Source organism: Opisthorchis viverrini (assembly GCF_000715545.1).
Source record: "Opisthorchis viverrini unplaced genomic scaffold opera_v5_434, whole genome shotgun sequence".
Lineage (NCBI taxonomy): Eukaryota > Metazoa > Platyhelminthes > Trematoda > Opisthorchiida > Opisthorchiidae > Opisthorchis > Opisthorchis viverrini.
The window spans coordinates 242161-258936 of record NW_008752089.1 but is presented as its reverse complement, the minus strand read 5'-3'; the positions used below and the strand labels follow the sequence as shown (position 1 = coordinate 258936).

Sequence of the window (16776 nt, the reverse complement as noted above, 5' to 3'; positions counted from 1 at the left end):
TGATGATGATGATGATGATGATGATGATGATGATTTCCCTCATGGCTGTTTTTCTCATCACCGGTATACATTACTCATTTTGGCACTCCTGTTGCGTTTAGCCCCTTTTGACTGGAACGTCCAGGGATCATGGTCACGCACTCCTCGCATGCCAATTAGACTATGGTCTTGTCTAGGTTACGTCAGACGAATTTTGCTGATCATTTTCTGAATAAATCAGTCCCCATTAGGTCCATATTTTAGTATTATCTCGGCTGTATCCAAACTGTGCTTTTTTAGTGGACCATAATTAATATGCCACACATGTGTTCGTAATTGGCGAAATATTTAAATAACTTCTGCCTCAGTTCATAAGTTTGATGTCTTAATGGGCCATCAGGATGATGATATACACTACCATCACCATACGATGTAGTTTTGAGATCCTATGACCCGTCAGTTCTGGGTTGACGAGGTTCTTTAATAATCTTGCGTACAAAGAAGGACGCGATTACAGTTCTACGTGGGAGAGTTTGGGAACAGGCATTTCAATCTAGTCCACTTTTTTTATTTTTCAGCAGTGGATTTCGTTCCCTTTTTTTACTTCCCAACACTATCCACGAAGTTTATGTGTAAATCTAACCAGAAGGACTGGACTGACATGGACTGAGTCCATCTGTTATACAATCTTGTACTGTAGTTTGCATAGGAAAACCGAAATGAAACCACCAGGTAAGGGTACGCGTAACCGTATCTTCGAGGACACACTAGTCCATGTTTATTTATTTTCCTCGTCACACAGGTAGTTAGACCCACGGACGCTGTTAGACCCCATAATGACTCAACACTTTTTGACCGTTCCTCAGTGATGCAAGATGCCTACCCGTTCATTGTACACAGTGGTTACTGCAGTACATGATTATCCACCCGAGAAGACACTCATCTGAATGGGGGCGATTCTCCCCGGAGAGGTCACAACAGCATTCCCTGTGGACCATGTCTTAATGTGAAACCCTCTGCAAAGTTATAACGTCCCTCTCCTCAGAGGGAAATTGCCGTACCTACGCCACTGGCACGCATGCTTGCTAACGACAGTCGATTGCTGTCTTTCTTAGTCAGCTCTAGCATTTATCCCATTCTAGGCTTCTTGAGTAGCCGTAGTTTGTCATGCCTCCCATAAAAACGACTCCGCTTGTAAACATCAATTAGTTTTACAACTAGATTGCGCCGAAGCGATTGATTGCTATGTATAGATGCTACTATGGTTCAAACCATCAACTGTTATGGCGGCCGTACATTTGTAATCTTTCCTGGGACTTGTCATAGTCATTTAGTTGGACCGACGAGTAGAAACATCACCAACCGTCTGGCTTTCGCCCTCATTTTGTCCCACCGTTCCCTATGTATTTTTCGCCTCAAGGTACTCACGATCCGTTTCGCCATTCTAATCCTCTTGTGGCCTCATTCATCTGTGGTACACTACTTCTCGTAGGACCCCAATAAAACAAACGAATTTGGTCGTACGAGTCCTATCACATGGGACTCGGTGATGCCTGCGTCGGTTTCCCCATGAATTGACTTATGCCCCGTGCACCGAAATAAATCACGAGAATATCGCGCTGATTTCTTGGGCTTCTTTCAACTCCATTACATTTTGCGATTACCTTGCTCGTTCCAGTGTTGTGTTTCTTATCGGTTCATCCATCTCAAACGACCGCTTTTCATTTAACTTCTTGAGCAGTTAAGACAAACCTGTTTAATTGCTGACTAGCGCCATTTAAAAGCCATAGGATGATATGAAAGGGTATTTCTTTTCTCCTCCTAACTATTCACTTTCATCAGCATCATCATCAACAGCATAGCATCAGTGTTTAACGCTCATGCTTTGCTGCCGTAATGATTTATTTTATTTGAAGGCCTTATTATGAAGAATAAAAGTGGACGGGAAAGGGACTTAGTATCAGCCTACCACAATCATTCCGAGGTGCCTACGCCTCCATACACTCAATTAGGTGATCCGAATAGAAACCGACAACACGAACGCCATTGATATCTGTTATCATCCATGTCTTACTGTCTTTCCAACAGATGCAGCGGAGATCACGCTGACCCACCCTGTAAGGATAGTTGCACCGACAGAACTCAATTTTCTTAATCTCTTCCATACTTCAAAGATTGGCCGCGTCTCTGCTTCTGCCACTCTGATGTGAGCACTCTTCGGCAAACGGTGTTTCGGCATGCGCAACTCATGGCCTAACCACAACGCAGCTTCTGTTGCTGAACGCATTTTTTGATTGAAGTCTCTGTTGCACAACTGAACTCTCGTTTTCTAATTGTCTGCTTGTGGATTCGCCGAAACCAATCTACTGAAAATGCAGTTCTGAGACAACAGTTTCTGAACACCTGAAGACGCTGCTCGAACATGCCGAATCTCACAGCCATACAACAATAGCCCGTACTGTAGCCTGATACACGCGTCCCATAAATGTCTCAAATTAACATGACCTTGCACTTTGCATGTGCTAAAAGACGGGATAACTCAAGTCAGTTCATTAAAAAAATCACTTGCGCCTTCTCTTCGACACCAAGAACTTTATCTCCTGCATATTTCAGATTGACGAAGTTTGTCAGCAGCTATTTCAACACCCGGGTTTTGAAGGCCTCCCAGCATTGGCCCCATTATCTTGCCAATCATGAAATTAAGTAGGAATGAAGAGTGTAGGCATCCTTGTTGGACACCACCATGTGTATGGAGGTTTTTGGAGATCTCTCCTAATGCTCACACAAAGAAGTATTTACTTTGACAAACTCCCGAGATATTCCTTGCCGTGCAAGCGTGTTTAGGAAAATATACCCGTCAGCTGAGTCAAATACGCCTTGGAAATCCAGGAGTACTAATGTTTTGAACAGATATAGAAAATGCCCCCAAAAAGAGGACAATCTCCCCACAGGTACATTTCAGTTCAACTTCATTTTACCAAACCATGTGTTCACTTAAACAGCCTTGACAGACGCAAGTCGGACCGCGGTACCTCTCAAGTTACCGCGATTCCGAATTTCGAAATAATATTTCTTTGCGGGTTTGTCTGCCAAACGGGCCAGTCACTTGGTCGTACACAAAAATTCCGTCTTAGCTACGTGCTCATAAGCACCTAGATGTCGACGTATGCGTGATTTATTCCCACACTGTATCTCATACCGTCTTTCTCCTGTTGTCGAGCTTTTTGCGTGTCCTGGCTGCGTTCAACTTTCATAGCTGCCGGTGTTTGTTTGCGTTCCATTTCTACCACTCTGCAACACAATATACCATTGAGAGAGGACTAAGCTACGTTCCACACACAAACACTTCAATTTCTATCCCAAATATTTTTACTTCAGGCCTTTAACCGCCGATTTGTGACAACTATAGCTGAAATCGGTCCACAATGATTTGGTCAAGAAACGGGTCCCCGATGAAATGCATTCGGCACTGCAAGCTAGGGTGGCTGAACATATTCTACGCAATTTGGGTTATCCTTCGTACCCAATTCGTAGTTCCAGAAGCTAGAGGTGGATAGAATGTGACATGATAGAAGGGGCTGAGGGATGTTTCGAAAAGTCTGATTGCTGTTGTTCACTTTCCAGGACAACATATACGTGTGTCTAGCTAGAGACACTGAAAGACATAGCAGCTACCGTATGTCAACAGCTTCCATGTTCCCAATTTGTATTCGGATTGTTGCATTAAGCACCCCGGATCTTTTTGGTATGCTAGTCCTAGGCCCCTTTCCATCATAGGACTATTCAAGTAAACTGATACGGTTGTGCCGTAGTGAAGCACCGGTGTTCTCCTCTAGTTTTACAATGTTGGGTGTGATGACTGTTATTCAAAATCAGGTGAGTTTGTTCGCATGAGAAGAACGGTATACTACGCACAGCAATTCCTCACGAAGAGCAGTTATTTAGTTTGACTGGGGTGAGACTTCTCCGGAGGCCACACTAGGTCGTGTTTGACAGGAAACGTTATCATGGACTCTCTGGGAGAGTAGCGCCTTTTCGGACGTGGTTTTTTGGAGTTTTACTAACAGCACAAATAAATTGATCCGTGATTCACCCGGTTCATATGTTCATATTTTTTATGGGTGCACGGTCGAAACTGGTATTGATCGTTGATGAATATTAATTGAAGTGAGTGAGCTGTTCATCGGATCTCCGACAGTTGTTGCGTGGACCTGATTGCATTCATGTGGTGTCCCCACTCTTAACTGGTTCCTCACGAGTGATACCAGATGGTTAGTTGAATACGCTGTTTCTTGTCAGTTGCACTGGCCATTTGTCATTCACCGGTCTTTTCCGGTAGCTATTGACACTGACTTATTTTCCTTGCAAATCTTTCCTGTCATTCATCTTTTTGCTTAACCTCGCTTCCTTGACATTGTCTTCCGCTTCACATTTTCGACCTGTTTAGTAGGCCCAGGACAGTGCCGATGGGCGTACCGTTCTGGCTGGCAACTGAAGATGGAGCGTTTCTGTGGGGGCAGGTGATATGCAAGTCAGAATATGCTGTCAGGCTGATGGTACGACTTGCGGAAACTAATTTCCGTCGCTCTTGGTATTCGTGCTACTGCTTGGCATCAATACACACTCTACCAGGAATAGACTTATTCCTTGCCACGCATAGAGACGCGTCCATTCGAATGATGTCAGAGTTGGATTAGCATCGAAATGGTTAACTAGTCGAACGAAGCTTTGCATAGCCTAAACTCTGCTGGTGCTTGTTGGTGTTTCCGGTTAGTATGTGTGTCAGTCTTGCGTGAATGTGGCAAAGCAAGATCGGGTGAATGGACAGTTTTTGCGCACGTTAGTACGATATTGTTAGATGTTAGAAAGGCTTGTATAAGGCGATATGATTTTCTACCGACTCATTATTTCTGCGTTATTGGCGATGGCTGAATTTTTCGCGATCATTGGAGTAGAGTTGTCAACCTGAAAATGGTCACTTCCAAGCGCGATCTCATCACATGGGGACATCTGTATTGTCGTTTCAACGGGTTGATTTCAGAATCGTACTTTCTAGCATTATTGTCCTACTGGTCAGTGGCCTACTATTGCAGGTGATGAGTAGTCTCATGCACGTTAGGTTAACGTTTTTCTGCTCAGCTGTCAAAAAGCGATGTACTTTATTTTTGCACCACTTGACGTTTCTCATTGTCTTGTCCTCTACAAGTCACACTGTCATCCTATCGTGCATTCAGTTGGCACTTCCCCCCCCCCCCGATGAGGGGTTTTTGATGATCGGTACATCTTCCCTTAGGTCAGGAGGTCGTCAATCACCAACCTTTTGCTTCCAATTTTTCACGGGTTTTGTTCTTCATTATTATGTCCTACTTGCAGAACCTACAAGAAAACGTTCAGCTGTAGTGCCCTTCCGTTGCCTAGTTGCCATGCCACCCGAGGGAAGCACGAGGTCTGGGATACTGTCAGGTTGCCCAAGCCCAAACAGGGGGAGTCGAGAGGCAGAGGGTTTGAACCATGGACCTTTCGGTCAGTAAATTCGTGCTCTAACCACGTGGGCTATCTTGCCTCCTGCAGAACCTAAATATTGGGTTAGGTGTGCCACCAATGCACTGACTTAGCGTTGCACATTTCGCGGCACTTTATATGTCCGCCTCAGGCGATAGATATCACCAGGAATGTCATCGCTTGATGAATAGAACAGAAGTATTTGCCCTCAAAAATGCAGTCTGATTGTCCAGCGGATTTGTAAAAACCTATCCGATGAATTTCGGAATATCCAAAATTCTTTTCTAATTGGCTATCACTAAAAGATTACCACTGCATCGCCGCTTAACGGCCTTTAACTCTGGGTGCCTCAAATAGGGCTGTTCAGAAGCCACCGCTTTTGCCTTCGGCACAACCGACCGTATAAGGCATAGGAGCACTACCCGCTGGCTGTCTCTCCCTCATCTCTGTTTTATCGATTCCCAAGCTTTTGTCCGTCACGGACACGCCAGCTGTAGAGGACCCGTTTTTTCCGTCCCGCTATCTCTGGTTTCAAATGTGGTTTTAACACCACGCCGTCTTGCTTTCCATCCCAGTTCGTTTGACTGCAGACACAGTTAGTTGACTTGCCTAATTCATAGTTAATGAGGCATTAGTAGGATGTCTCGAGAGTCTATTAGCTCCATCGATTCCCTCGCTGTTCGCTTCGAAATAACTGATGGATGCTTGTTTTTTCTTGATGCCTCTCCCCACTTTACTGGTAGTTTTTCAGTTTTTTTTTCACACCCCTTTTGCTTAAGCGCTCACCGGCCATGACCATAATTTTTTTTCACACCCCTTTTGCTTAAGCTGCTCACCGGCATGACCATAATCACTTCGTTTGTTTTGTGTGCGATATTTTTGTAGTTGAACCGGCGCATCACTATTCTTCGAGTGGCGTTTATGCCCGAACACAGCAAGAGCAACCGGTAGGCATTCCGTACCTTAACAACGGATTGCATCCGGTGAGCGGTTCCCGATTCCCGCAAATGTCCACAGTGGAGGCGAGTGCGTGTTTACAACGGCCTAGCATGAATCAAGCTCACTTACATCCGACGGAAATGCATCCTAGTGGTTTGCTTAAATTAGATCGAATGAAGCCCCGATCCTTCTCGGCGCAGCGACTAGAAAAGTCGGCAACACCAATTACCCGAGGTGGTAACAGCAGTACATGTGGTGGCGGGAGCAGCAGTGGACGTTCGACAACGAGTGTCATCGGGAGTTGTGGAAAGAATCAGTGCCCTCGTGCCTCAAATAGAGATTGTGCTGTCAGGTACGTTGATATTTTCTAGTTGCCATCATTTGATACCAGGAGTCACTAATCGAATTGCATTTTGATACGTCCTCTACTGCCCATGATGGCCATTTTGTGAGAACACTTCGTAAAGGGGCACTCGGTGATCTGAAAATGACGTCAGTCCGCTTACTCCTCAACCGGATGGGATTACAAACAGTCAACCATTTGAAAGAGACCACCAAGGTGACAGGCCATTCAGCCTACCTGAGGTTTTCGCAGGTGGAATCACATTGCTATGGCTGGCACTACTTAGTCGTTTAAGCCTGATTCAGGAAACGTGACACTGTCGTAGCCGCTTGATTAGTGTTACTTCCTTGCTAACAATAATGGTTATCAAGTGGATATGATTTTCTGTGACACATATCAACTTCCATTAATTTGAGTTCATACTTCTGGGGTCTGTTTAAATACAGACGAATGAATTGTCTGTCCGCTTGTCCTGATTTGCGACTCCACCAAAGCTACATCTTCAAATCTCTTAGTACATCTGTACATTTTCTACATACACAAGGTCAATTGGCACGCCTTCCGCTCAAACTACTGGTAACGGGTTAGAGGAAATGGGTATGGAGGGATTCGATTTGAACATTCACCCAACGTAGCCAACTTTGTTCCCACTAACTTGCTTAGCGGTTTTCTCAATTTTGCCGATAACCATCGTGAACCGTTAGCTATCGATCGACATTCGGCAATGCATTTATCACGTTTGCACATTAAGAACGCTTGGAATAAAAAAGCGCCGTCTTGCGGTTGTGGAGTAATGACGTCGGTAAAATGTTTCGTTGCCCCACATGGTTTGATTAAAGATAACGTGTTTGGATGGTCTACTCAGCTGGATAATAAGATAACCGTTCAGCCGTAATGCCCTTTCCGTGCCTAGCGGAAACGCTAGGCATAGACAGGAGAAGTTAAGATACAGAGGTCGGGTTCGAACCATGGACTTTCCGGTCAGTAAATTCGCGCTCTAACCACTGAGACATCCCGCATTTAGTCAAAGGCATATTTATAAGCCTATTGTTCCTTAACCGTACCCTGTCAGCTGGCTTATTTTCAACAAGCGATTAATTGGTAGACTGTTGTGCGCGTCATAGTTGCGACCTTAGTTTGTCATCTTTATTTTCTACCTCTAGGTTGGGCTGGAAATTTCACCTTACATTCATTTTAAACCTCTAACTGTTTCACTCAGTTTGATTAAATCACCTAACAAAGTGAGAATGAACACCTCTTATTCCTTTTTCTCAAACTACACAATTGGGGGTTGTCATTATTTTAGCCCATTTCACCTCTTATTCAATCCTAGTAACTGTCCAACAAGGTTCGCCAAATATGTCACTGTTTCGACTAGTCGGATCCAATCAGTATACTACCTACTCCACATTTTCAGAGGTCGGTTTCAGTTTTTCAACCATGAATCTTCTAACTGATGACAGATTGCTTGTTGAATAGCTGTTCGTGCCCCGTTCGTCCCCTTGTTGTTCCTCACTTGACACACTTCCCATCCGTGATTTTCTGAGCTACAGAGACACTTAGGTGAATGGAATAGGAAACCCCGGACTGTTAAAGAAATCCGGCGCTGAGCATAGTGTCTTTGGCGGATCGGATCATTTCTTTTCAGTGGCCATGCTTGCTTCCTGCATTTCACTTGCTGACTTGCGGATTACACATAATTTTGCGGAGGTTCGAGATTCACCGTCGAGCAAAAGCTGAACAGTATGGAAGAATGCACTCGCATCACATTTCCACAGAACGTTGCACTTGCCTCTTTAGATAGTTCAACGATTAATGCATGAAGCTACTGGCTGTTTCAAACCTGACCCTTGCTTTTCGGCTGCTCTTGTCTGGATTTGAACAGCGGGGCAAGATCTTAGCCCACACACTTTCTTCAGCTTTCATGGCAGCTATTATTTCACTCTTTACTATGATTGTTGTCATCCCGCAATAATCCAGGTAAACAGCGCACTCGAGGAGAAAAACGTGCAGAGTGGATCTATTTAATTGGCCATGTAAGTATAACAGAACAGGGACCTGATGTGTCTGCAGACGCATCCGCTGTGCACAATGGTTTTATAAGTTTAACCACCATGCGCTTCTCGGAGTCCTTCGTATCACACAGGTTCCCAGTTACCAAGTATCTTCAGATGATGTCTATTGAGGTAAATTTGATGCTTCTTATTTTGTGGGTTATGCTTCTGAGTTAACTACTATTGTTAAATCCCGAACACAATCTCTCATTTCCTCACCTTTGTATAGAGGGCTGGAGATGAAATAATTCAAACTACCCTCTATCTATCCGGTCAACCAAAAATGGTGAGATCGATAGGTTTATCTTGTCCTCAGCTCCTTCTACGCCTCACATCATCCCTTGCTTTTTTGTCCTTCGGCCTAACAAGCTACTACTATACATTAATATGGGGTAGGATCTCGGTGATTGCCACCAAGGCCGTGTTAAGTTGAAGACGACGAAATAATCGGTCGCTCAGAGCTGTTTTAAACGAGTGCACTTTTATTTTTGACACGTCTGGTTGTTTCGTATTCTTATAATTGGATATTTCATTAGGTTGTTGAGTTCCACCAAGCGTTAATAGGCGGAAGCACTGGAACGTTTGTAGACATTTATTTGTGTGAATTGTTGGTACCATGACAATAGCATCTTGACTTACCAGGGTGCCTCACGTGAGAATTATCTCCACGGGAAGACGATTTTCCATTACAAAGATGTTTGAAGAAACAGCGTGAAATTGGAGTCCTGTGGAGGGTCTTGTCCTCATTCAGGACTAACGTTTATTGGGAGAACGTGATGCACTGAGAATCTTTGGCACAATAGTCTAATCAACGGCACCGGCTACAGTGTTTCACCGTTCCGAATTTTCCCCTTTTCCCAAATAAGGATCATTTTCCTTGGAACGAACACTTTGTATTGGTGCAGCGACATTCACCATTGAGTTGATAGGACTGATGGACTGAAGATACGGGAAGATTCCTGTAATGGTCTTCCATTGCTGAACAGGAACCACCTTTCTTTCAGTAATTGATAAATGTTTGGTTTCTGTGTGGCAGTGGTGAATTTGGGTATCCAAAAACTAGGTTCACTCCCACTGGTCGCCTGAAGGACGCATTGCACATATTGCCCAATGAATCGGATAGCTGAACTACCTCTACTAAGGGATGGTCCCATGGTTTTTGTAGTTCGGCATATCATGACTTCAGCTGGTATTTTAGGTAAAGTGTAGACTAGTAAATATTGATGTGAATGGAATGCCCGATTAAGAAATGTGCATAGCGTCTACATGAAACAGGTAAGGTGGTGTGTGTTAAAAAACAGAATTTAAGTCACTCAACCAAAATTAATTAATACCATTGGTTGATCGGCGACGACAGGACCATCGCTTTCACATGACGTTTTTGGTGACACAAAATTGATTAATATAGTCGAATGGCGATGGCTTCCGCGGTTGAGAGTGCTTTTTATTTAACGACCTTGAGGCTGTTTGGTCGCAGTCGACTGATCCGATGATCCGCATCGATTAGGTGAGCTGCAATCGCGGTCGTCACGTGTTTCGATAAGAACCACCGTATCGAGGTCCACTAAGCTTCTTTTTGCGGTTATGCGAGCCGGCATTTGGGATGTTGAACCACGGACCCACAACAATGGGGCTGGGAATCAAATTTGGCCAATGTTTCTCTTGTTCATGCCCATTTATACATTTGGGATTCTTATTCGACTACCTTTAGTTACTCGCTCGTAGTGGCCCGCGGGATATAAGTTAACTGGTAACATCCAGGTTGGTTGTGCGTGCCAATGTGTCAATCTGAGAAAATTGCGCACATGAATGAAATGAAATGATCATCTTACTGACAAAATCATTAGAAAGAGTTGTAAACAATCGCGTACCTCGCATGAAGGATATAAATTGTGGTTGTCTCTTTTCCTCATCCACTGTCAGTAAGGCAATCTGGAATCCCTAAAATTAGTTCATTAGGAAGGGTAGTACTTTGTGTATCCGCGTTGCATGAGTAATGTCTCGTTGATTTAATAGTGAATTACTTGGTGAGCTTGTCTCCTGGACCGGTTCGCCCTGCATTGCGCACTCTAGCAGATTTTATTGTTCTCCTTCCACGCAGTAGCTTCCAGCTGACATTCAGTAACCAGTCAGACCTAGATTGACATCCCGATTTTATCTCTGGATCTTGGTGTTTTCGTTTACCTGCAGCTGTAAACACGGCACCATTGACCAAGGGGTGCGTCTCCTCTGTAGCACCTCGTTCATTCATCCTTGTACATTCCACATTTAGCTAACCGGTTTGATCTCTTGGTTCCTTCTACAAAGCATTCAGTAAAGGGTCGTCAGCATTTTTCAATATAACCGACTATCTCTGCTTTGATGTACTGGGCGCCATCGACATCGGAGACAATGTGAATATCTATTGAACTAGTTACAAACCTAGATTGTATTGCTTGTTGTCCCCTATTTGGACCAGCTGCTCCCTACTGTCCAGGGACTCGAACAAGTGCTGTCCTCAGACGCGAAACCTTTTAGTGCTATGTCTGAGTCGCATTCCCGCCGTCATCAAATTACGCGTACTAGTCACTGGGACTGTCCTGTATTTAGCACATCACCACTCTGCTTACTTCGACCTTGTACGTTTGTTGGACATGTATGTGAACTTAATGAAATTTGATAACTCTATACGTTCTTTTCCCCGTACTTCAGTTCACTTTCGGGGAGTGACTCATCCGGGTCAGGCCTCAATGCTGTGCATCACAATCCAGCGATCGCTCCCTCCCGCTTGTCGTCCATGCCTGCTCAATCGTCAGTGGCTACTTCAGTCCTCCAACACCCACCGGCTCCAGCTGACCGTTTTACGATAGGCCTGGACCAGTTTTCCCCTACCGTTTTCGGGCATATCAACCAATTGCCCTTGGATGCAGTCACTCGAGGTATGAGGGACAACAGCAGCTGCTCACCTCAACCTGCCCAGTCGGTGAACAAGGCGAGTCGCCACATTTCTGGGAGTTCCAATCCTCAACCCCCAATCGGTCCCGACAAAGGCTTCCAAAATTCCTTGATTGTTTGTAACCCGCGTCATCAACCAGTCACTGGACCGGGCTTATCCCCAGCAACGCGCCCGGCTGGTCCCCCAGACATAGATGCATGACTGTATATATCACGTTGATCATTTGCCGCCCAAAACTTTCGGATTTTGTTGTGCTCTCCTTATCATCGATGGTCGGATTCACCTCCCTTACTTACCATTTAGTTGAACTCATTTCTTTTCACTTGTATCTTGTACATAAGTCGCCCGTGATCCTTTACATCCGCCATACCACTAACCTGTTCATCAGATACTGTACGCGGCATTAGTTGGCTCTAAGTTCGCCGCCATCAGAGCATTCGTCTTTTCACCTGAGTTTGCCTTTACTTCTTGAAGGTGCCCTTCGATCTCTGACCTTGTGGGCTGCTTCGTGAATATATTACCTCGGCCTCCCGAGTTTATGTCGCGTATGGGTTTTTTTCAGTTATTGACCTGTAAGATTTTTTTCTTTCTCTACCCCATGACGGCTACCCTTTGTTTGTATAAAGAGTAGCTTGTTACTAAGCTGTTGAGTAGACGTAAATACTCCTCTGATTGCAATTTTAATTTCAGGAAAACTCGTGTGGGTGGCATTCACGTATGGTGCCTCTGGCGGAGAGGCTAGGTTGTCTTTCACTATACTCGTGAATTTGCAGTCCATCGCAAGATTGTGGATAATGTCGCTGTAGGGCATCTGTCTTTGTCCATCACGCACTCTTCGGAATCGATCGACTCTTTTAGGATGAATCTTTTAGGGCTCAGTAATGTTATGGTATGGACGGTGCTTAGCGAGAATTTTGGTTACCATCCAGCTCGAGGAGGCATTTACTCTTCTATGGTTGTATTCACCTGCAATAACGCCCTTGGTAATGTGCTAGGCGAATTCCGTGTCAGTTTTGAAAGACAGGAGCATCTTATTCCTTACAATGTGATTGACTGAAGACTTGGAGTATTCAGTTTTCATCGAGTGATCAGGCTAACCCGGCCATAGGACAACGTCTTTGTATAGAAAGTTCAGTTGTGAAGCTCATTCAGCAGTATCACAAGTGTGCACAGGAGATTTCTGAACATCCCGTATTACCATGACCAAACGGGTATCGATTCATCTGCCCCCTAGTGCTAGCCTTTCCCAAATTCCGAAAAACGAGCAGTTCATCTCTGGTTCATTAGGAAGGAGATAGTCAAGATTTTAGGTCCAGTTTATTATGTTCGGCACTTTGTGCATCAATCCAATCACGGGACACTCACATTGTATTCCCCTTGATGGTCCATGTTGGGGTGCACTGGACTTGGGGAGGAGGACGTCCAACTTTACTCTTCTGTGCTTTAATGGCACATAGCTCGGATAAGCCGTAAGTGTTTGGGTTTCCTATATGCACAGTTTTATAGCTTCCAGTCTAATCTCAACAACCAGCTGGTATTCCGCACGATCTGGATGGAGAGCGACGTTCTGGTCACGGTACCGCCAAGCGTTTATTAGGAGTCCTGCGGCGTAGATGTGCTTATGAACCAGGTCCTAGTCATGCGGCATGCTAACAAGTGCGAAAAACCTCGTTGAAGCCGATTTGCCCGACGTTTTTGCTAATAGGAAACGAGTTTTCCGTTTTTCCAGAAAGCACTGAAGTAGTCAACCTTGCCGCAAATCTGTACGCGTGGTACATGTCTACTTACCTTTAATCTGAATCTAATACTGGGAATAATGTATGTTTGCTTCTGCCACTAACGAGGCGTTAGATTAGAAGGCACAAGCATAAGTCCAGGTGAAGGCCATTCCACCTTCAAAATCAATCGGTCATTGTTGTTTGTTCGCCTGTCCTACGCTTGACATATCACCTCTTAACCGTATGCCGTATCACGAAGGCGATCGGCACCTGTCTAGACGGCGTTGTTCCCTAGGGAAATTCCAACAGCTAGTTTGCGTCTTCTACAGTGTAACAATTTCGTGCGTCTTTTTCAAACTAGTCTGGGCATGGCATGACCATTCTGTGCTGCCTTTTTACGGGCTGGTAGTATTTAGAAGTTGGTTCTCTTCTACGCACTTTTTGGTCGCGTTCTGAACAAGTCTGAATGCATTCTGACTAACTGCAGCGTCAGTTTGCACAAGGTCTGTTTTCGAGCTAGTGGTATCCTTCATTTACCTTCGGTTTGATTAAAAAGGTTAGTTATTGATGGCTAGTCTCACCTAGGCGTCACGGCAACACTTCGAGGACACATCCCCGAGCATCAACAAGCAGTACTGTCAATGCACTGTCCGTCCCCATATGTACTGTGCCGTAGTGCCTTGCCGTTATTTACCATCTTGCAGAAACGTTTGCCGCATATGGGTAACTGGCTTCCTGATCGGCGCGACCGGGTACAAATGAATTCGAGTACTTCTTTCTAATCTGGAACGGCTGCTGGACGGGTATTTGTCGTTCCGTGGTGGTTTGGGTTAGCGTTCTTTCCAGTGGCTAATTCTCGATCCGAGAGCAATTTGTTTTTGCCAGTTAGAAAAATGAACTGGTTTATGAGTGGAATGTATTAATGTCTTCAGCATTCACACAGTTGGCGTCCCATATAATGGACATCGACTAATTTCTACGGTGGTTTTCATTTCGCCTTCCATCACGTTGCAATTATTTTAGGCAACTAATTTCAACCAAAGCGAATGTTTGGACGGTATGGACTTTTCCCGCTTCTCTGCGACGCATTATTATGATTACTAGTATTGTCATCATTATTACATCCGGGTGTCGCTGCCCAACAATGTATGCTTATGCCAACTGCTCACCAGAACATCAGCATGAGAACATGCCATTCACTACCTACCTAGCGTATTACACCGGATGACCTTAAATATACTGAAAGACATCATAAAGATATGTGTAGTTTTGGTGTATCAACCGAACAGAATGACACCTTATGTGTACAACACAAACCTCGATTTTGTTGTCGCTAGTTGACATTTCACATTAATTCCCTGTTTCGCTCAACAATGTGCCGATTCACTCCGGCTTGACTTACGATGAAAAGTAATCGATTAAGTCGATATTCATGCAGTTCAGTTACGTCGTGTGTTTGGGCGCTCTTCTAATTGTATCAGAATGAAAGAATGAGACATCTTGTGTTGCCAGTTCACAGTAATTTATTGTGATTTTGGCTTCAGGCTAGTCTTTAATCAATGCTCAATTGAAATGTCGATTTTACGGAGCGGTTTCTGGTATTCGAGTGTAAACTAAATGCATGTTGTGCTTCGTTGTGATGACTATGCCGAACGAGTGAGCCTATCACTTTCTTGGCAAGGCTCAGATCTATCACCTGCAATTCGTGGTTCACCTTCACCGATTACTTCGTCAGTAGTGAGAAAATGTTACAAGACAGTAGTCGTGTTTTGTATCTGATTACAATGAGAATTTCAGTAGGACGGTTTCAAACTGGAATGCCAGTGCTTACATTTAAACACATCCGTACTCGATCTCTGCTCACTTAGAACTACCACCTGACCTACAAGCAAAGTTTAACCCTGTTCATAGACTGTTCGCATTCGGTGAAACGGTACTGTGATTCATCATGCACCAACAGCCATTGTCCTCGTGGTTATCATGTTTTCAATGGAAAACTTGCCAGGTTTCACGAAATCATGGCAGTGGAAAATAGAACCGAATACGTTCTCTTACAGCTGCCCAATACCGTGCTTATGTCCTCAACCGAAGGCCAAAGCCCCAGTAGAAAGCCAAGAGAAATAAACAGCGGTCCGAACACCATGTGTCCAACTTGCAACATCGTAGTCCATGGATTGAGCTGCAGTAGAGCTTGGGGCGCCTTAATAAATGTCGTTCATTATTGTAGCCAGTATTACACAGCTGTGTAAGTTCACGTACTTCAGTGGGTCTAACCTTTTAATATCGAGGTTTGCGAGTTTGTGGATCATCCGCCATAAAGTCTTTGCTTGGATGAACAATAAAACGTCCATATGATTTCACTGTTATGTAAACCAGCTCAGAATGTTAGAGTCTCTAGGTTCTCGGTTTCCTTTCAGTCTGTTTGCCGCCAGATTGTTGACATTACTGTCCTAGTGTAAACACCAACTCGCATTCATTGTTGGTGATAGGCATGTGAGTTCTCTTTATGTTGCTCCATATGTGAGGACAGTTGGTCCGTTTCGGTCTTTGACCGTTCAAAGCGGTGAATCACGTGCATGGTCTAGACAGGCACAGAGTATGACAAGGTCATCTTTCAGTAGATGAAAATCGCGAATGCGACGAAACGACTCATGCATTGTCCATTCTTGTCAGTGACATGGGAAGAGAGAAGTTATGCTAAATTCCAGCTGCCAGGCCACAATGCTAGCCTGCTTTCATTCGGTCTTCAATAACTGTCACTCGTAGCCCTACAGGTGCGACGTGAAATGAACGGCAAATAATTCTAGCCTAATCGGTTTTCATCTCATGGCAAGAGGAAGAATAAAAGTGGGAAGCAAGCGCAGCTAGATAATGATGAAAGTAATCAAATGAATACACGGACTTCAAGGAATTCCACCAATGCACGCGAAAGCAAGTAGGACGTATCCAGAGTTACGGACCTACGAAACAAATAATATTTACCGGAAGGTCATATTCTCCTTATCTTGTGAACTGTGTATATGTAGGTTGATCGCAAGTTAAATGTGGTGGTGTTCAGTTGAATCAGCTGAATCTAAATAAATCAGTTCTGATCCCGAATGTGGCTTACTCCAGCGGTCTTCCAATGAACATAAAACAGTAAAGGACAACTTGGTTATCAGTCTGAAGTCATCATCATCATTGTCAGCTGTAAGAACCGCGTACTTGTCGTACATTGGTTGTAGCTGCCACAGTTTCGTTCACCGATGATTGGGGGGGGGTAGGTAGCTGCGCATTGCACGCGCGAGCTGGTAAATTGGTGCATAA

At 44.5% G+C, this 16776-nt stretch overlaps 3 protein-coding genes across 3 annotated transcripts in view; 1 reads left to right on the top strand and 2 right to left on the bottom strand.

The window, feature by feature from the left end:
* Positions 1–3260, bottom strand: part of T265_10975 (hypothetical protein) — a gene marked incomplete at both ends in the record, with an annotated part of 30889 nt that extends 27629 nt beyond the window's left edge. The window contains one exon of the mRNA XM_009177505.1: positions 3179–3260. Within this exon, the coding sequence (XP_009175769.1) occupies positions 3179–3260 (82 nt within the window). The remainder of the gene's footprint in view (positions 1–3178) is intronic.
* Positions 1–12442, top strand: part of T265_10976 (hypothetical protein) — a gene marked incomplete at both ends in the record, with an annotated part of 51202 nt that extends 38760 nt beyond the window's left edge. The window contains 2 exons of the mRNA XM_009177504.1: positions 6367–6772; positions 11509–12442. Coding sequence (XP_009175768.1) covers positions 6367–6772; positions 11509–11953 — 851 coding nt within the window. The remainder of the gene's footprint in view (positions 1–6366; positions 6773–11508) is intronic.
* A 3912-nt stretch (positions 12443–16354) lies between these two features.
* Positions 16355–16776, bottom strand: part of T265_10974 (hypothetical protein) — a gene marked incomplete at both ends in the record, with an annotated part of 59787 nt that continues 59365 nt past the window's right edge. Inside the window, one exon of the mRNA XM_009177503.1 lies at positions 16355–16430. Within this exon, the coding sequence (XP_009175767.1) occupies positions 16355–16430 (76 nt within the window). The remainder of the gene's footprint in view (positions 16431–16776) is intronic.